This window comes from Kogia breviceps, chromosome 7, assembly GCF_026419965.1.
Source record: "Kogia breviceps isolate mKogBre1 chromosome 7, mKogBre1 haplotype 1, whole genome shotgun sequence".
Lineage (NCBI taxonomy): Eukaryota > Metazoa > Chordata > Mammalia > Artiodactyla > Physeteridae > Kogia > Kogia breviceps.
Genome location: NC_081316.1, coordinates 64,183,113 through 64,205,020, shown reverse-complemented (window position 1 = coordinate 64,205,020; position 21,908 = coordinate 64,183,113). Strand labels below are relative to the sequence as shown.

At 36.0% G+C, this 21,908-nt stretch overlaps 1 protein-coding gene across 17 annotated transcripts in view; it reads left to right on the top strand.

The window, feature by feature from the left end:
- Window positions 1-21,908, top strand: part of EMSY (EMSY transcriptional repressor, BRCA2 interacting) — an 81,575-nt gene that overhangs the window by 24,949 nt on the left and 34,718 nt on the right. For all 17 annotated transcript variants that reach the window (XM_059067794.2, XM_067038458.1, XM_067038465.1 and 14 more), the window contains 3 exons: window positions 2,027-2,303; window positions 10,846-11,100; window positions 19,250-19,399. In XM_059067794.2, the coding sequence (XP_058923777.1) occupies window positions 2,027-2,303; window positions 10,846-11,100; window positions 19,250-19,399 (682 nt within the window). The remainder of the gene's footprint in view (window positions 1-2,026; window positions 2,304-10,845; window positions 11,101-19,249; window positions 19,400-21,908) is intronic.

Genomic DNA, 21,908 nt, shown 5'->3' with positions numbered 1-21,908 from the left:
TAGGAGCTAATCTTGTTTTTGTTCTTTTCCTCAACCCTGCCATTTCCATACATCAAGTCCTGTTGACTCTACCTCTTAAAATAATCTGAATCTGATCACTTCTCTTTATTTTGAGTACTAACACCCCAGTCCAAGCAGCCTCTACCGCTTCTTGCCTAGTCTTCTGCAGTGGCTTCTTTACTAGTTTCACTGCTTCTGCTCTGACCTCTTACCACATAGCAGCTAGAATGATCTTTTAAAATATAAATCAAGTTTTGTTGTTTCCTTACTTAAAATCCTCTCATGGCTTCCCATTATACTTAGTATAAAACTTAGATTCTTTACTCTGGTTTACAAATTTGATCTGGCCTCTGCTTACTTTTGCAACCCCTCCTTACCCTGTATGCTTTTGCTACACTGGTTCTCTTTTCTGTTTTTTAAATACATCAAGCTAATTCCTACCTTAGGTCCTTTGCTCCATCCTGTTCTCTCTATCTGAAATGCTTTGTCCCATATCTACACTTTTCTAGTCATACTGGCTAACCTTGAAGTCTCTTTCCTGCCGCTTTTTTCCTCCATTCTGTGTATCTATGAGCAAATCCTGTTGGTTTTACCTTTAAATATATTCAGAACTGTTCACTTTTCATCAGTTCTACCACAAACATTTTGGTCATTGCAAGAGCCTCTTAATTTGTCTGCCTATTTCTATTGTCTCTGCCCTGCTGTACTTTTCACCTAGCAGATCGGGTAATGCTTTTTAAAAAGTACTTTATTTTTTAGAACAGTTTTGGATGTATAGGAAAATTGAAAAGATAGTACAGAGAGTTCTCATATACCCTGTATTCAGTGTCCCCTATTCTTAACTATTTATATTAGTATGGTACATTTGTTACAATTAATGAACCAATATTGATGCATTAATATTAACTAAAGTCCATGGTTTATTCAGATTTGTTTAGTTTTTACCTATGGTCTTTCTCTGTTCCAGGATACCACATTATATTTTCTCGTCATGTCTCCTTAGGCTCCTCTTGGCTGTGGAAGTTTCTCAAACTTCCTTGTGTTTGATGACCTTGACAGTTTTGAGGATTACTAGTCAAGTATTTTGTAGAATGCCCCACTACTGCAATTTATCTCATGTTTTTCTCATGATTAGACTAAGGTTATGGGTTTTTGGAAGGAAGACCACAGAGATAAAGTGCCATTTTCGTCATAACATATCAAGGGTATATGCTATGAACAAGATCTTACATCGTCTAGTCCCCCATTACTTTCCTAAATCTGTCTCCTACTGCTCTCTACCTTATAAATTTCAATCCCATTCATTAGGGTCCTTGAGGTTTCTTGAACATACCAAGCTTGCTTCTGTCTCAGGGGCTTTGTATTTGCTACTCCCTCTTCCACTGGATGCTCTTCCTCTAGGTAGCAACATGGATCAACCCCTACTTCTAGTTTCTGCTTAGTTGTCACCTTATCAGAGAGATCTTCATTGAACATTTTATAAAAAAATCATACACCACTTCCATTTTCTTTTATCTCCTACCCTGCTTTATTGTCTCTTCCATTTATCTCTACATGACATATATTTACTTTTTTATTTGTTTATTGTTTTTCTCCCCTTACGGGAATGTAGCTCCATGAAAATAAGAACTTTGTCTGTTTTGTTCATTCCACTATCCTCAGCCTCTAGAACCATGCCTGGCACATAGTAGATGCTCAACAAATATTTATAAATGAATGACTATCCAAATTATTTTCTAGAAAAATTGTGCCAATTTATACTCCCTAAGCAGTATATTGAAATGCTTACTTTACTGGATCTTGTACAGCATCGAATATTGTCTTTTAAAATGTTTGATTGGTAAAAATTGTTTCTTTTAAATTCATTAGTAAAGGAGAGCTTTTGTATATTTTTAGTTGTAAATTTCTTTTTCTTGAATTGCTTCATCATGTTTCATAAGCTATTTTTAAATTGTATATAACTGTGAGTCTAGATATATTAGTAGTATGGTAGGTACATGAAAATAACTTATTTTATCTTCCTTAGGTTATTATAGTGACCACATCACCAAGTTCAACCTTCGTGCCCAACATTCTCTCCAAATCCCATAACTATGCAGCAGTCACTAAGCTTGTACCAACTTCAGTCATTGCTTCCACAACCCAGAAGCCACCAGTGGTTATAACTGCTTCACAGTCCTCTCTGGTCAGTAGTAGCAGCAGTGGCAGCAGCAGTTCTACACCATCACCTATTCCTAATACAGTTGCAGTAACAGCTGTGGTTTCTTCCACACCATCTGTGGTCATGTCAACAGTAGCACAAGGTAAGTGGTAATTCATCAGGTGATTCTGTTCCTGTGTTTATGGGAATTTCTTTCTTTTTAAATATTTTAATTTTATTAGAGTATAGTTGATTTACAGTGTTGTGTTAGTTTCAGGTATAGAGCAAAGTGATTCAGTTATACATATGCATATATTCATTGATTTTTAGATTCTTTTCTCATATAGGTTATCACAGAATATCACAGAGTTCCCTGTGCTATACAGTAGGTCCTTGTTGGTTATCTGTCTTATATATAGCAGTGTGTGTATGTTCATCCCAAGCTCCTGATTTATCCCTCCCCGCAGTGTTTCCCCTTTGGTAACCATAAGTTTGTTTTCGGTATCTGTAAGTCTCTGCTTTGTAAATAAGTTCATTTGTATTTTTTTTTAAAAATTAGATTCCACATATGAGTGATATCATATGATATTTGTCTTTCTCTGCCTGACTTACTTCACTCAGTATGAAAATCTCTAGATCCATCCATGTTGCTGCAAATGGCATTATTTCATTCTTTATGGCTGAGTAATATTCCATTGTATATATGTACCACATCTTCTTTATCCATTCCTCTGTTGACGAATTTAGGTTGCTTCCATGTCTTGGCTATTGTAAACAGTGCTGCAATGAACATTAGGGTGTGAGAATTTTGAAGAAGACTTTGTGGGTGTGTTTGTATGCTTTGGGTGTGAAGGTACCATCTCATCTGTTATATCAGAGTTTACCACTTTCCCTCCCCTGTTTGAGAATGTCAAGATAGTGGGTTACTCAGTTTCCTTATATTAATATCCTTACTGTGAGATTTTTTTTTTTCAAATGCACAGTACCTAGTCACCTAGGCAATTATGTAGGTTAAATCTTGTCACCACAAATTTCAAAGGCATATGCAAATATCTGTAATATAATGAAATTTTTAAGTGAGGAACTTGAAATTATTTTACTATAGTTTTTTTCAGAAGAAACATTAAATATGCAACCTACAACCTCTTCAAAGTAAGTTACCCAAATAATAAGAAGTAGGGGGAAGAGGATGATTTCAAGGACATGCCATTCACCTCTTCTTCAGTCTTCTAAATTTTTCTGTATGGGAGGATGATGGAAAGTATTGAGAGGAACTGAGGCTGAACTGAAGGACAATTGCTGCTTAATAGCAGAGGAAAGGAAATGTGGAAACCTCAGTTCTATGTTAGCTTAAATCACTTGAGCTCTCTTCCATATCTTTGTGTTCCTCTCATATAAAGATCAGATAGCACACTGTCAGAATTTCCTTTTTATAGTGTTGGTAAGTCTTAAGATGGGAATCAGAGGGAGCCATTTATTATACAGAATTCATAGCCATGGTTGTAGTCTTTCAAAAGGAGCACAGAAGCAACATAGAACAATATTTAGTATTCATTTTCATTGAATTTTACTTGCACAATATATAGCTTAAGATAGGCTGAGACTTGGAAATATCCTAGTTTATGAGCTAGTGGTGATGCAGGCACTCAAATAGGAAAACAGTGTTTTTCATAATTGCTTTAGTAATTTTAGTGTGTTCCATATAACTGTTAGCAAGGAAGAGGTTACACAGATGCAGATGCAGTCAGTATTCATTCATTCTGCAGGTCTAACTGGTAGGATGTGAGAACATCTGTCATTTTCTGCCTCCAATACCCATTTAATGTCTCAGTCAATGATAGGAAATAGTAGGCTTGAAATTTTCTTTTATTTGTTACCTTAAGTAATTTAAATAAACCATTCCAGCCTTTCTGTTTGTGCAGCAGTAAACTACAACATGGTATTATTAAAAATAGAAATAATTTTATATAGAAAATCTATATAAATGTTGGTTGCAAACATGATCCAAATTCACCATTTCAAAATTTCAAGGTGATGAGAGAAGGAAAGACCACCTGTATCCTCACCTGACTGACCCCTGTATCAAAGTTATCATCCATTGATAGTTGTTGTTCCCTTCTGGTGCTCATCACACAGTTAGCCAAAGTGTTGCTGTACTAGAAGGATTACTGTTCTTCCAAGGAAATTGTTATTATTTGAGATAAGAGGGGTATTTCTTTTAGTTACTATCAAAATATTTTTAAGCAAAGTGAATATTCCATGCTTCTGTTTTTCATTCTTATATCTCTCCAACTATCTTCTGAATCTCTTGGGAACTTATGACTTCCCTATTTTCTCCTTTGTTTCTTAGCATCCTATATCTCTTTAAGTCCTAAGTCATTTTAGCGGAGCTAGACATCTCAAAGATTTCTCATAAATTCAATACAGCATGAAAGATGTAAAAGTAAACTATCCAAATGTAGATACTCAAGGAAACTATATGATTATTTTGGGTTTTTGTTTGAGATATTTAATTTAGATATAAGTGCTAAGGAAATTAAAACATTTTCTTTTAAAAAGGTAAATGTAAGTGGAAGTGGTAATATAGAAACTGCAGTTGTGATTCTGACTGCAGGGCTTCTTTAGCAGCTCTTGTGTGGGTACCTAGGGGACAAGGGCATTCAGTGTCTGCTTCTGTTGGGGACTAGAGACAGACTGTTTTAGAGCTGATGTATCTGTCTCTGGTTAGTCTTATACGGGCAGCTGGTCGTAAGCGGGGAAGAGTCTTAGTAGCAATAACTTCGTGGCTGACTCCATGTTTATTAAGTGTAGAGATGGTTCCAGAGGTAGGGAGTAGGGGGATTGTGTATGGTTGGCTCATACAGGAAGTCTTAAATTCTACCAGTTAGAATGCTTATTCTGAATTGGTCATCCACGAAACAGGATAACTGAAATTTTCTTTTTTATTATGGAAAATTCCAAACACGTAAGTGAATAGAATAGTAAAATGAACCCTCACTGTACCCATTACCTAGCTTCAAGGATGAGCAACACATTGTCAGTCTTGTTTCATCTGCATCTGCTATTTTCCTCTACACATCAGTGACCCGGAATGTTTCGAAGTAAATCCCAAATATCATATAATTTCAGTTATAAATACTTCAGTATGTATCACAACTCACAATACCACTATCACATCTAGAATTTTTAACAATTTCTTCATATAATAAAATAGTATCCAAATTTCCTCGATCATGTCATAAAAAAAAATTTTTTTTAATGAGTTTATTTTCTTTTTTAAAAAAAAATTTTTATTTATTTATGGCTGTGTTGGGTCTTCGTTTCTGTGCGAGGGCTTTCTCTAGTTGCGGCGAGCGGGGGCCACTCTTCATCGCGGTGCGCGTACCTCTTCACTGTCGCGGCCTCTCTTGTTGCAGAGCACAAGCTCCAGACGTGCAGGCTCAGTAGTGTGGCTCACGGGCCTGGTTGCTCCGTGGCATGTGGGACCTTTCCAGACCAGGGCTCGAACCCGTGTCCTCTGCATTGGCAGGCAGATTCTCAACCACTGCGCCACCAGGGAAGCCCATATAAAATTTTTTTTAAAGTATGATCTAAACAAGGTCCACACATTGATTGATATGGTTATATCTTTTTAAACTCATGGGTCCCTCTTCTGTTTTTTTCTTTTCTTTTCAAATTATTTGTTGAAGAAATCAGTCATTTTTCCTGAGAGTTTCCCGTAGTCTGAGTTTTGCTGATTTTAATTCCCATGGTTTAACAAGTTCTCCTATTATTTTTAAAAATTAAATTTATTTATTTTATTTTTGGCTGCATTGGGTCTTTGTTGCTGCACACGGGCTTTTCTCTGGTTGTGGCAAGCGGGGGCTACTCTTCCTTGAGGTGCACAGGCTTCTCTTGTTGTGGAGCACGGGCTCTAGGCGTGTGGGCTTCAGTAGTTATGGCTCACGGGCTCTAGAGTGCAGGCTCAGTAGTTGGGGTGCACGAGCTTAGTTGCTCCATGGCATGTGGGATCTTCCCGGGCCAGGGCTCGAACCCATGTCCCCTGTATTGGCAGGCGGATTCTTAACTGCTGTGCCACCAGGGAAGTCCCTCTCCTGTTTATATTTCCATAAAACTGGTAGTTAAATCAAGAAACTTGATCAGATTCAACTCTGATTGTTTTTGGAGATATGGGTAATGAACGTTCGATAAGTGGTATTCCTGATGTGTACCTATAAGTGTATTTAAGTGTACTTCCTGTTGCATCATTTTAGGAGGCACATGTCTGGTCTCTAATGATATTAACATTAATCGGTAGATATAAGTATTACCAAATGTTTTTATAGCTATTGGTAATCTTTCCCTAGATCATTATTTTATTGGTAGTCGCAAAATGAATTTTATATTCGTTTTCTTCATTTATTAGCTGGAATTCTTAAAGAACTTTAACTCACTACCATGGGTTATCCTGAGGTACAGTTCATACAGGAATTATTTCCGTTTATTTATATGTTTTCAGATAATTAGATGGTTCAGTGACCAATAAGATTTTTGTTCCCCATATCATTAAGATTTCTGATGTCTGTCAATCCATCACAAATATTCTTTTGGTGCTCAAATTGTCCAATCTGTTGCAGTGGGAGCCTCTTCAAGTTGGCTCCTAAATTCTTTCGACACAACCACAAAAGACAAATTGATCAAATTTTCCTGTTTTGGGTGGTGTCTATTTGTAGTATCAGTTATTGAGAGGAGTGTAAAAACCTCCAGCTGTAATTGTGGGTTTGTACATTTTTCCCTTTGTCAGTTGTTGTCGCACATATTTTGAGCTCTGTTATTAGGTGCATTGCACGTTTAGGATTGTTGTATATTCTTGATGAATTGACTTCTTTTTTATTATGAAACATTGCTCTTTTTCTCTGGCAGTACTCCTTATTTTGGTGTTTACCTTTTCTGATATTAATGTAGCTACTCCAACTTTCTTATAATTAGGGTTTGCATCATATTTTTCATCTGTTTACTTTTAACCCATCTGTGCCTTTGTATTTAAAATGCATCTCTTATGAACATTGTATAGTCAGGGCTTACTTTTTAAATCCATTCTGACCATCTTTGCCTCTTAATTGAAGTGTTTAGTCCATTTATATTCGATATAATTATCAATATGATTGAGTTTAGGTCTACTATCTTAATAATTGTTTTTTATTTGTTTTCTGTATTCTTTGCTTTCTTTTCTCCCATTTTACTGGCTTCTTTTGGATTTATTTATTTATTTAAGAAAAAGGATTCCATTTTATCTCTTACATTGGCTTATTAGCTCTACATTTATTTTTCTTTTTTAATAATTGCTTAGGGTAGGGTTCTCAACCTCCACATATGGACATTTTGGACCAGATAATTTTTTGTTATGAGGGGCTGACTTGTGCATTATAGGATGTTCATCAGCATTCCTGGCTTTTACCTACTAGATACCAGTAGCACACCCTCCTGTCATGACAATAAAAAATGTCTCTAGTGATTGCCAAATATTCAGGGGCAAAAGGGAGAGCACAATTGCCCTGGTTAAGAACTCAGCTCTAGAGCTTACATTATACATTGTAAATTGTAACAGTCTGTCTTCAACTTCCCATATTGTGTTAGAATCTTAGAATAATACACTTCTATTTCTATTTCCGCTCTCTCATCCTTGCACTCCGGTTATCATACATTTTAATTATATATATCATAAACCCCACATTGCATGGTTACTACTTTTGCTTAAACAGTCAATTTTCTTTTAAAGAAATTACAGAAAGGTGGGGGGGAGTCTTTTTTATTTACCAACCTCACGTACTTTTCCTACTCTAGTCCTTGGTTTAGCCATTTTTCTAAGTAGCCCTGATTCATTTTAGTGGAAAGTGATAATTAGAAGAAAATTTGGGTGCTAGATATGCTCATTGCTAGGGTGTGTGTGTGTGTGTGTGTGTGTGTGTGTGTGTGTGTGTGTCTGCATGTAGATTTATACACACACTCACGTATATACATCTATATTTATTTCTATATGTTGAAAACTTTGGGTCCATACTGATATGTCCAGTTTCAAACTCTGCTTGTTAATTCTAGTTTTCTCCCTTCTTCAAAAACCTAGCTTCCATTATCTTTCATATACTTACTTATTTTATCAGTTCCCCACTCTATAACCAATCTGTCATTGTTAGCTGCTGTTGCCTCTACCTTCATGCAGATACCTTCCTCATTCCACTCAGGTTCTGACATCTTGCAGACTTCTACTTCACTCCACCTGAGTTCTGACACTTTCCCCACGTGACCCTTTTGCATGATGTCTTTCTCACCCTGCTCAATTCTGACACCTGTGCCAGGCCACCCTCTTACCCAGAAGTCTTCTTCACCCAGTTTGGACTCTGATCCCACCCCTTCCTGTGGACATCCTGCTCAAGCTTTGAGACCCTGTGCTAGGTGGCTCACATCCATGGAACCCCTCTTTATCCTACTTGAGTTCTAACTCTATATGTGGCACTGTACCCTGAGCTCCCACAGCATGTCCTCCCTCCTCAACCTACTTGGATTCTGACTCCCATGCTCAGTCAGTCTCTGCAGTGGGTTCTAACACCCCATGCCTAGCCATTATTCTGCTTAGCCATCTAGTTGTCCATTGTGCTTTGCAGCATCTGATGGCTTTAGCGCTAAATTTTTGTGAATCGAAGAGCAAAAGGAAGAGGAAGGGGGCTTTTTATTTGTTAAAACAAAAATAACATTTATTACAATGTGTAATGATAGATTTGTGTGATCATTTGATTGTCTTCTCTAACCTTCCTGAAGGTAGGGACTGTTTCATGGATATAAAATAGTTTCCCAAGGATATAGCATAAAGTATATGCTCAGTAAGTTTTTACTGAATGAATAAATATCTAAAGGAATTAAGTACTTTAATAAGATCACACAGCTATTATGAGTTTATGTGTTGAAGATATAATTTGAACACAGTTCTCTGATTCTGAAGTCACCCTGACTGCCTTTACATTAGATAATTTTCCTATATAAAAGGATATAGAGAACATAGATTAGTTAGGGAGTTACTCATGTGCACAGTTTACCTCAGTTAATATAAGAGTTCATTATGAATGCAATATAAAGGTTAAACTTTTCAAATAGTTTAAAAATAGTGTCTTTTACTTGTATAGCACTTTATATTCATTAAGTTATAAAATGTTGGTACTGAAAAGGGCTCCAGAGATAATCTAGTTCAGTACAACTAAGCAGTATAACATACACATGTCACCAAGATCCTAGCATTCAGGGAGGGATGGGAGTGGGCAAGGCAGAAGAACATGTAAGTAATGTGAGTAAGCCCTCCAGGTGATTCTGACTACATCTTTCTTTTGTCTTCTCTCAAACTATTCCTCAATCTATGATTTTACCTGATCCATATAGTAACTTTTAGAGAATTATAGGGCAAGGAAAATTCAACATATGGGGAACCTGAGAGAGTCAGAGTGACTTCTCAAGGCTTCTTCTTCATTTTTATTATTCTCCAGAAACATTTTACATAAAAATGTGATATTATTTAAAATTTTTTCTGTAACACAATGTAAATGTCATAGTGGGGCTGTGGTGGAGGAAGGAGTGAAATAGCCTATTTGATAATTGGAACTTGGTAATTAGGCCATCAATTTATCAGTTTCTTTTCATTGTTTTATCAGTGCTCAAAAAGTTGATACAGAGAGTTATATTCTAGGTTCTTTCTGTGAGGAGTATTAATTTACTTACAGATAATAGTCCTATTGTGTTGTTGATGAATTATAAGATTACTGATGAAAAATCTTGGAGAGGGAAGAATTTCTGTCAGACTTATACACATCTTTACTGAAAACTGTTGGTATTTGCTACCTACGCATGCTTGCTAATATTAGTATTGCATTGAAAAGAAGTGTCTTAAAACCTTGTATCACGAGAATTTTTTTGCTGTGGATATATTGAGTAGTATGCCCACTTGTTACTTTTCACATGATTATTTAATGACCCAGTTCTCAAGAAATGATTTTATTTATAGATTATTGGAAATGAGACATAGAAAAGCTGTTGTACTTTGCCATGCTGAATAATTCAAAAGGTGAATGTTTCTGTGTGAATTATTTTGTCTAATGCTATGTTTAAATTGACTCATTAGAACCTGAAAAGTAATATTCGAAAAACTGTATTACCAATAAGATTCAAAACCTAGTTTGCTTTGTTCTTTTTTAAAAAAAAAAATCTTTATTGGAGTATAATTGCTTTACATTGTTGTTAGTTGCTGCTGTATAACAAAGTAAATCAGCTATACGTATACATATATCCCCATATCCCCTCCCTCTTGTGTCTCCCTCCCACCCTCCCTATCCCACCTGTGTTTTTTTATTCACATTGAGAACCTGTGTTTTTTAAGAGAAAAACCTATTGAGAGACATGTGTGAGAACATCCTGCCTGATACTCTCTTTTGTTTTGACTCCTCACCAAGGGAGAATCAGTTAGTGTTTTGAGTGTTAGAGCAATGATGCCTCCCTTGCAAAGTTTGAGGACTAGATATAAGATATGTAAAATACTATACACATTATATCTGACACTTACTAGGTGCTTAATAATCATTATTTTTGTTGATTTACCTAGTTTTAAACTATTACTTACTACGATAACCAGAAGTAGCTTTAATTATATTTTACTATTAAATGTTCTAATCCTTACTCTTCTATAGGTGTATCTACATCAGCAATCAAAATGGCATCAACCAGACTTCCTTCTCCCAAAAGCTTAGTGGGTGCCCCAACTCAGATTCTTGCACAGTTTCCTAAACAGCATCAACAGTCTCCTAAGCAGCAGTTACATCAAGTACAGCAACAGACACAGCAACAGGTGGCCCAGCCTTCTCCAGTATCTCATCAGCAACAGCCTCAGCAGTCTCCTTTGCCACCTGGTATCAAGCCTACCATTCAAATCAAACAGGAGTCAGGTAAATGGAAAATGTTTCAGGAGATGGTAATTCTTCCCCAATCACCAGTTCTCTGAAGATTGTGATATATATGGATTCATTTCCACATACAGTTTCCTCAAGCATTAGAGTTTTAATTCCAAAATATATTTTGAGACCCTCCTGTTGGAAATACTTACATAGAGAAAACTGGTGCTTGGGAATAGAGAAGGGAGAAAAAAGCTGTTTGCACAGCAGGAAGAGGTTTTTTTTCAGTGAACTCTCAGAAGAGATCAAGGAAGCCGAGGAAGTAAACCCAGACTTTAGAACTATTCTTTGGAGCCCATTGGGGTTATGGGAAGTGAGCAGTGGAAAAATTAGTCTTGGGAGTCTTGTGTTAGAGGCCATATTGTGAATCTGGCATAAATGTGTCATGGGCAGAGGTGCTAAGATTAAAAGACATTGTGTACAGTGAAGAAGTTTGTGGTATAACAATTTAGCAGTTTATCAAAAGCATCTCTAGCACAGTGGGAACGCAGGGGTAGGAGGCAATTACTGTTAAATTATCGAATCATAGAAGTATTGAATAGAAAGGCAGGTAAGATGGAGGCTTAGATACAGGGAGACAAAAAAGCCTCTTAATGTACTTAATATCTTTAAGAAAAGAAAATGGATTTTTTTCCTCCACTGAAGCTGGATTTTATTTGGTGGTAGAAAAGGACTTTGGGAGATACTGACATTTTCAGTTTTTTGTTTGTTTTATTTAATTTAATTAATTAATTTATGTATTTATGGCTATGTTGGATTTTTGTTGCTGTGCACAGGCTTTCTCTAGTTGTGTCGAGCAGGGGCTACTCTTTGTTGTGGTATGTGGGCTTCTCATTGAGGTGGCTGCTTTTTGTTGTGGAGCATGGGCTCTAGGTCCTGGGTTTCAGTAGTTGTGGCATGTGAGCTCAGTAGTTGTGGTGCACAGGCTTAGTTGCTCCACGGAATGTGGGAGCTTCCTGGACCAGGGGTTGAACCCGTATCCCCGGCGTTGGGAGGTGGATTCTTAACCACTGCACCACCAGGGAAGTCCCTTGTTTTATTTTTTGATAGGAACATTTTATTACTATATTTTGAGTTGTAATTGACACATAACCTTGTATTAGTTTTAGGTGTAACATAATGATTTGATATATGTATCTACTGCAAAATGATTACCACAATAAGTTAGCATCTATTACTACACATAGTTACAATTTTTTTTCTTGTGATGAGAACTTTTAAGATTTACTCTCTTAGCAACTTTCAAATATACAATGCAGTATTCTTAACTATAGTCATCATGCTGTACATTATTACATCCCCAGCACTTATTTATCTTATAACTGGAAGTTTGTACCTTTTGACTGGAAGTTTGTACCATTTCTCCACTGCCTCATACCTAGTATGAGGTATGGATAGTAATGCATCGATAGACATAGGGAAATTGGTCTGTAGTTTTCTCTTTGCCTGCAGTCTCTGTCAGGCTTGAGTTTCAATGGTATGCATGCTTCCAAGAAAGAATAGTAAAGTTTTCCTTTTTAAAATGCTCTGGAATTTTTTCTATTAAAGGACAGCTTTATTGAGATATAATTCATATACCATTCAATTAACTGATTTAAAGTGTACAGTTCAGTGGTAGGTAGTATATTCACAGATATGTGCAACCATCACTACAGTTGATTATAGAACATTTTCATCAATTCCAAAAGAAACCCTGTACCATTTAGCTATCACTCCCCTATTCACCATGACAACCTCTCCAGCCCTAAGCAACCACTAATCTACTTTCTGTCTCTAGATTTCTATATTCTGGATTTTTATGTGAATGGAATCATATAATATGTGATCTTTTGTGACTGGCTTCATTTACTTAACAATGTTTAAGGTTCATCCGTGAAGGAGCATGTATTAGTACTTCATTCCTCCTTATGGCCAAATGATAATTCACATTTTGTTTATCCACTTGTCCATTGATAACACTTGCTAGTCTGTGACTTTTTGATTCTAGCCATCCCAGTTTGTGTAAAGTGGTATTTCATTGTGGTTTTGATTTGCATTTCTCTGATGACTAATGGTGTTGACCATCTTTTCATATGCTTATTGGTCCTTTATATATCTTCCTTGGAGAAATATCTATTTATATCCTTTGCCACTTTTTAATTGCGTTATTTGTCTTTTTATCATTGAATTGTATGAGGGGTTTTTTTTTTACTATACATATTTTAGATGTTAAACCTTTATCAGGTACAAGAATTACAAATATTTCCTCCCATTCCTTGGGTTGTCTTTTCACTTTCTTGATGATGTCCTTTGAAACTCAAACATGTTTAATTTTGGTAATGTACAATTTATTTTTTCTTTTGTTGCTTGTGCTTTTGGTATTGTATTTAAGAATCTTTTGCCAAATCCCAGGTTATAAAGATTTATCCTTATTTTTTCCCTAAGAGATTGATAATTTTTCCTCTTAAATTTAGTTCTTTGATCTATTTTGATTAATTTTGTTATGGTGTGAAATAAGGGTCCCACTTCATTCTTTCATGCATGGCTCTTCGATTGGCCCAATACCATTTGTTAAAAAGACTGTCTTTCCCCCCCATTGAATGGTCTCGACACCCTTGTTGAAAATCCACTGAGCACATGTATGACTTTATTTCTGGATTCTCAATTCTGTTCCATTATATGTCTATTTGTATGCTGATTTGATTACCATTGATTTACATTGTTTTGAAATCAGGAAGTGTGAGTATTCCTGTTTTGTTCTTTTTTAAAAGATAGTTTTGGCTCTTCTGGGTCCCTTGCAATTCTGTATGAATTTTGGAATCAGCTTGTCAATTTCTACAAAGAAATCAGCTGAGAATCTCATGGGGTTTGCATTGAATCTGTAGATCAGTTGAGGAGTATTACCATCTTTATAATGTTAAATCTTCTGATCCATGAACATGGGATGTTTTTGTGTTTATTTAGATCTTTAATTTCTTTCAATACTGTTGAAATGTGTGGTTCTTAGTGTATAAATTTTATACTTCTTTTGTTAATTTATTTCTAAGTATTTTATTTTGTAGCTGTTGTAAATGGAACTGTTAATTTCATCTTTTGGATTACTCATTGCTAATGTATAGAGATGCAACTGATTTTTTGTTGATTTTGTACCTGCAACTTAGCTGAACTCACTTTTTAGTTCTAATAGTTTATAGTGAATTCCTTAGGATTTTCTATATAAAAGATCAAATCATCTGCAAAGAGAGATAATTTCTGTTACAGTCTGGATGCCTTGTATTTCTTTTTCTTGCCTAATTTCCCTGACTAGAACCTCTGGTAAAATGTTGAATATAACTGGCAAGAGTGGATATCATTGTTTTGTTTCTTGTTCCTTCTATTCATAGAACTTCCTTAAGTGTCTGTTGTAAGGTAGTCTGCTAGCAACAAACTCTCTCCATTTTTGTTTATCTGGTAAAGACTATTTCATCTGCATTTTTGAAAGATAGCTTTGCTGGATATCGAATTCTTGGTTGACAGGTTTTCTTTGAGCACTTTGAATACATTATTCTACTGCCTGCTGGCCTCCATTGTTTCCACTGAAAAGTCAGTTGCTAACCTTAATGAAATCCCCTTGTAAATGGAAATTGTTCTCTTGATGGTCTCAGGATTTTCTCCTTGTCTTTGACTTTCAGCATTTTTAGTATGATGTGCCTGTTTGTGGTTCTCTTCGTATGTATCTTCTTCAGTGTTTGTCTAGCTTCCTGGATGTGTAAGTTATTGCTTTTCAATAAATATGGAACATTTTCAGCCATTACTTCTTTGAATACTTCTTTTTCTCTTTTCTCTCTGTTCCTTCCTTTTTGTAGTTACATTACATATGTTGTGCACTTAATGGTGTTCCACATTTCTGTTCATTTTCTTCATTCTTTTTTATTTCCATTCTTCAGCTTGCATAATCTCTAATTGATCTGTCTTTAAATTTGCTAATTCTTTCTTCTGCCAGTTCAAATCTATTCTTGACCTCTTCTAGTGAATTTTTTATTTCAGTTATTGTACTTTTCAACTCTGCATTTTCCATTTGGTTCCTTTTTCTAATTTCTATTGCTTAATTAATATTCTCTATTTGATGCAACTTTGTCATCACACCCCCTTTTACTTCGGTAATCATGCTTTCCTCTCGTTCTATGAACATATGTGTAATGGCTATTTTGAAGTGTTTTTGTTGTTGTTAAGTCTGACATCTGGTTGCTCTCACAGTTTCCATTGCCTGCTTTTTTTCCACTGTGTTGGTCATATTTTCATGTTTCTTTGCAAGTTTTTGTTGGAAACTGGACATTTTAGATATTTTAGATATTAGATATACAGATATTAGACATTATATATTGTTGCTGGGTACTGATCTTCCCCTACCCCCACCCCTGATTTGTTATTGTTATTGGCATGGTTCTTCATTGTTTAGTGACTAGATCAATTATTTTCCTGAAGTTAAGCCTCTGCAGTTGTTCCTCAAGGAGGTACAGCTCTGGGTATGCCCAGTCATTCTGAGGTGACAGTGATATTGGTATGGCTTTTTCCTATTTTCCTGATCACACCCAGCTGTTAAACTCCACTAACTAATTGATTGCTCTATTTTTTTCAACAATTCCTGGAGCTTAAGTTGCTCTACGAACTCATCCAAATTGTGGCTTCTTTGAAGGAATAATCTCAAAGGTCCATTTTTTATATTTGTTCTGACCATAGGAGCGTTCCTCTCAGCTTCCTTACTATTCAGTTCTCTCCTGCAAACTATCTGGCGTATAGTGTAGAAGGTATCTTAATTAAATCCATGATTCTCCTTCTAGTTGCCTTTCATCACATCCTCCACTGTTTTGGAGAGCACCCTTAGACTTGAACTTCTCCATGCTCTGTTACATATGAAGTCAGTTCCTCTGGGAAGAGGCTAGGAGCTATCTGTTTTAGGACATGTTTCTATCCTCAGGCCGCTCTGGAGCTCTGGGGGTAGGGTCAATGGCAGACTTCTGTCTAAATGATACCCCTACTAGGAGCTGAGCACTCAGTGAAGGCAAGTGTGGGAGGTTGGGCAAGCAGCCTGAGATCCTCTCAGCTTGCTTCCCTTGGTTGGTGGAGCCACTTCCTCACAAGCCAGGGCAGTGGTGGTCAGGACCCCAGTATTCTCAGAGGCTCTGTGCCCAAGGTAGAGCCTTTGTTCCATGAACTGGGGGCTGGGCAGAAGAAGGGAGTACCCACCTATTGACTGCAGTTGCCTGGGTCTTAAAACAGGTGCCTGGGAGCAGAAAGAGATAAGCTGAAGTCCTTCTGCTCCTCAGAAGAAAGCCCTCTAACCGGGAGCTGGAGTAGAAGGAAACCCTGTGTTCTTGACTGCAGCAGTCTGGAGACAGTCCTTGCTTCATCTGTAGTGAGGGAGGAGGAACAGGTGTTAGTTTAAGTGTCATAGATTTCACTGTTCTTACCAAATATTTCTGTGTATTCTTTCTTTTTTTTTTTTTAAATTTTATTTATATATTTTTGGCTGTGTTGGGTCTTCGTTTCTGTGCGTGGGCTTCCTCTAGTTGCGGTGAGCGGGGGCCACTCTTCATCGCAGTGCGCGGGCCTCTTACTGCTGCAGCCTCTCTTGTTGCGGAGCACAAGCTCCAGACGTGCAGGCTCAGTAGTTGTAGCTCATGGGCCTAGTTGCTCCGCGGCATGTGGGATTCTCCCAGACCAGGGCTCAAACCCACGTCCCCCACATCAGCAGGCAGACCCTCAACAACTGCGCCACCAGGGAAGCCCTCTGTGTATTCTTGAATAGATGTTTCTTCATTTGGTCTTAGGACCATTTCCAGAGCTTTTCATTGGTTGTTTTTTTAAATCATTTTTTGCCAGTTTCATTGGGTTAGCAGGTTAGCAAAGCTCCTTATGCTCTCGTCAGAAATCAATCTCTGGAATGGTTTTTGTTGTTAGTTTATTTTAAGTGGAGATATAATTCACATATAACATTGTATTAGTTTGAGGTGTACAACATAATGATTTGATACATGCATATATTATGAAATGATTACTCCAATAAGTTTAATTAATATCCATCACCACATAATTACATATCTTTTTTTCTTGTGATGAGAGGAATGGTTTTAAATACATTGGAGTTATTTTCTTTTTAAAGGACCATAGAATTGTCCTGTGAAACTGTCTGGGCCTGCTATGTTGGGGGGAAGGGGGAGGAGCTCTTAAAATTTTGTTTCAAGGAAACTTGTCTATTTATATATCTTTTTTGAGGTCAATTTTTTTTTTTTTTTTTTTTTTTTTTTTTGCGGTACACGGGTCTCTCACTGTTGTGGCCTCTCCTGTTGCGGAGCGCAGGCTCAGTGGCCATGGCTCATGGGCCTAGCTGCTCCGCAGCATGTGGGATCTTCACGGACCGGGGCACGAACCCGTGTCCCCTGCATCAGCAGGTGGACTCTCAACCACTGCGCCACCAGGGAAGCCCATTGAGGTCAATTTTTGATAAATACTGTTTTTCTAGAAAATTACCCATTTGATCCAAATTTTCAACTTGTTTGTGTAGGACTAAGCAAAGTAGTGTCTTATGATTTCCTTAATTTTTTTCTCTGTGGTTATTTCTTTGGGGGTTTCTTTTTATGTACCTTAAGCATTATTGTAATTCATTAATAAGATAATATTAGAAATCATTTTTTCCCTATAACTTCACAGTTTATGATTTATTATAATCAGAATTCATTTATACAACAATAATACTTTATTTCTTGAACTCTTGTTATGTATTAGGTACTTCATGTAATTAATCTTCACATAGCCCTAGAAGGTATATACTAATAGTATCTTTATTTTATAGATGAGAAAACTGAGTCATAGAGATTATTAAGTAATTTGCCTAATTATGCCTGGATGTCATAATTTTAACTTCTTTATTGGCTACAAGTATTTTAAAATTATTTAAGGCTATTAAATAAATAAATTTGTTTGCTTCCTAATGTCTTAACCTAAATCACCATCCAAAAAAGTAATAAAAATTTTAGTTATCTGTTGAAATGCATTCTGTCCCATGAATTATTTCAGTGAAGTTTAGTGGGGAAAGAGTGTTACCAAAAATTTCCTTCCTTAGTTAACAATTATTAGTACTTAAATTTGTAGTTAACAGAGAGATTTCTTTTACATGGACATCTTACATTTGAAAAGGCAGTGTAACATAACATTTAAATTAAAAATTTGAAAAATGTAAAAAATATCATAACATCACCACCCTAACATTTTAATTTTATTTTTATATACTGCCTTCAAGTTCTTGTCCACATGCATAGTTTATGTAGGTGCAATAATAGTACATTCTTTACTTTTGACAAAGTGAGTTATTTAAGTATTTTTAGAAGAAGTCAATTTAAAAATAAATGTTAAAAAAAATGTTCTTGCTCTTTATAGTCTTAAGAGGTTAGAGAAATCTTTGGTAGAGTTGAGAATATATAAAAGCTACATTAATTTTTGTTTATTGGAGTATAATTGCTTCATAATATTGTGTTAGTTTCTGCTGTACAACGAAGTGAATCAGCTATATGTATACATATATCCCCTCCCTTTTGGACCTCCTTCCCACCCTTCACCCCCACCCCCAATCCCAACCCTCTAGGTCATCACAGAGCACCAGGCTGAGCTCCCTGTGCTATACAGCAGGTTCCCACCAACTATCTATTTTACACATGGTAGTGTATATATGTCAATCCTAATCTCCCAATTTATCCCACCCTCCCCTTCCCACCCTGTGTCCACACGTCCGTTCTCTACATCTGAATCCCTATTCCTGCCCTGCTTTTATTTTTGACTTCTTATCCTAATCCTTTCATCCCAAGTATTTGCATAGAACACAGATTATTTGTCTGTAAAAGTTCAGATCAATGGCTAATTTGGTTTGAAAGCTCTTATTGATATGATCATAGACAAAAGAAGAATTGTTTTTCATTAAAACTTGTTAATAGCTTTTGTGGTATTTTAATTATATTTCTGAATGAGAGAAATTTGGGAGGATAGGAATTTGAGGAATAAAAGTTAATTCCATCAGTATGAACAAAAGCAAGACTCAGTAAATGTGTGTAACTGCTGCCCTCGTGGGTTGATACAAAGCACATGTTATTAAAAATAATTTGTACTGAGATTTATCTTTCTTCTTTCAAAGGTGTTAAAATCATCACACAACAAGTTCAACCAAGTAAAATCTTACCCAAACCAGTGACAGCAACTCTGCCCACCAGTAGCAATTCCCCAATTATGGTGGTTAGCAGTAATGGTGCAATTATGACAACTAAACTTGTAACCACTCCTACTGGTAAGTTTTCTTGAGCGTCAGTCCCTTCATTCATCATACTTATTGAGTAATTTCTCTGTACTAGCAGTGTACTTGACATTGGGAATATAGAAATTAATGAGACAGTTCTTCAAAGAGGTCTTTCTTGACTCTTCCCTCCTCCCAACTGAAATTAGCTCTCTGCTATTGTCATGGTCCTCTTCTTTTCCTTTATAACACATACTATAATTTCTAATTACTTAGTTACTTTTTGTCAATTTGTTTAATGTTATTCACCTTATTAGACCATGAGCTCCATTAGGATAAGGGACCTTGTCTGTCTTATTCACCATATATATGTAGAACTAGTCTGTAATTAGGTGTTTAGTCAGGATTTGTTGAGTGAATGAAAACACAGTCCCAGCCCACAAGGATCTCATGCTGATGAGTTTGAGAATCTATATTACATTACAGTGTAGTAAGCATTATTCAGACTGAGAAAAGCCTAGGATGCCATTTTACCCAGTTATGAGAGCATCCAGGCTATGCCCAAGGAAGTGACAATATAGAACATTTTAAATAGTACCACCCTTTGTGACCTTGAGCAGTTTACTTTAATTGCTCTCAGTCTTTTCCATTGTCTGTTTCAATGTGATCATAAAACCTGTACCGTAAAGTCATTGTAAGTGTTAAATCAGGTATGTAAAGTCCCCAACAGAGTGCTCAATAGCCATTACTATTAATTAATGTTAGAATTAGGCAGTACCATTATTTTAAATTTGTATAACTCTTACCAAACGTTTTGAAGAGGGCCAGATTTAGATAATAGAATCTAGAGTGTAAAATGATTCCTTTCTCAAGTTTATAAGCTATCATCTATTGGTCATTATATAAAAGTATGTATAAGCATTACCTTTAATCTCCCTTAGGCTTTAATATCTTCATTTTCAGAGACAAAACAGAGGCTTATGTTAAGCAATATGCACAAGGCCACACAGCCAATAAAAAACAGGACTGGAATTTGAATCTAGAACTGTTTGACTCCCAAAACTGCTTTAAAAAAAAGAAACTGTGGTAAAACATAAATAACATGAAATTTACCATTTTCACCATTTTTAAGTGTACAGTTCATTGGCATTAAGTACATTCACATTGTTTTGCAACCATTACAACCATCTAGCTCCAGAACTTTTTACACCTTCCCAAACTGAAACTCTGTGCCCATTAAACAATAACTCTGCATTCCCACCTTCCCCCAGTCCCTGGTAACTGCCATTCTACTTTCTGTCTCTTTGCAAAGCCTATGCTTTAAAAACACTGTTATTCTTGCATTAAATCTATCATTCTTCACCCAAAACTTTTCTCCATTTAGTACAAAGATAGTAGTGTTATGTAGATATGATTCCTCATGTTAGGGAAAGGTAGTGAAAAATAATATTGTGTCTGTGCTAATGCATATATATTAGAATAAGTGTTTCTAATTTTAAAACGAAAGCTTAAGTTGAAATATTTTCCAGCTATAATTAACTAATTCAAACTATGTATCTTCATAGCATATTTATTTTGCACTAGATTTTTTTTCTGATTTAGATGTATGTTTGTAATCAATTTAAAGTAATTCTACTTAATGTTCTTCCACTTCTCCCTTTTTTGGGTAGTGATTATATTTTAAAACGGTAAATACTAACTGGGTAAAACCGTTTTTGGGAGGGGGGTGTTGAAATGGTTATCACAGTGACCCCTGAAACTAATTATCATGAAAAAAATTTTTTCAGTTGAAGAAGGTGTTATCTGAGTTATCTTCATTCTCCCCAAAACTAACGGCTCTTAGGAACAGTGTTAGGAACTTAGGAACAGTGCTTAGGAATAGTGTTTCTGAGTTACCAGATTTGTGACAAACTGCAACAGGCTTATCTGGTTAATTTTTAATTCCTGTTTGGGGAAAGGAAAAAGTCCTAGAAATACCTGGGAAGAATGTAAAGTCCTTTGAGAGATATGAAGAAAAATATTTTAATGTGTCAGTTAAGAGTAAATATGTAAATAGTGAACTTTTTAGGCTAAAAAGAAATATTCCTGGTAACTCTTGACAGCTTCAATTTTAATCTCTAGTTAAATGATGGAATAACTCTTTAAAAGATGGAAATATATTTAGAGGGTAGCAGAGTACAAAACAGTAAAAATTTATAAAATTTTAGGCAAATAATATACTGCCTTATTTGCTGAGTGCTGCCGTTGGGTTTGGCACTGAGACGGCATAAAATAGATGCAGAGACCTTGAAATCTATAACAGAAATATCTAAAATGCTCTGGCAGGAAAGATGATTAAATTTAAGTTTCTTTTGGCATCAAACTAGTGGAAGAAGGGTAATGGAAGAAAGGAACAGACTTGGTTATAGTTTTTCTTGGGGTTAGTAATTTGATGCAACACATCACAAAATTTTACGTGTAAAATTAATTCAAATTGAGTTGGCTATAGTTCTTGCTATGTGCATTGAAAACTGGCTATAAATTGTTACTTAATGGCTTGACACCTTGAAATTCCATTTTCAAG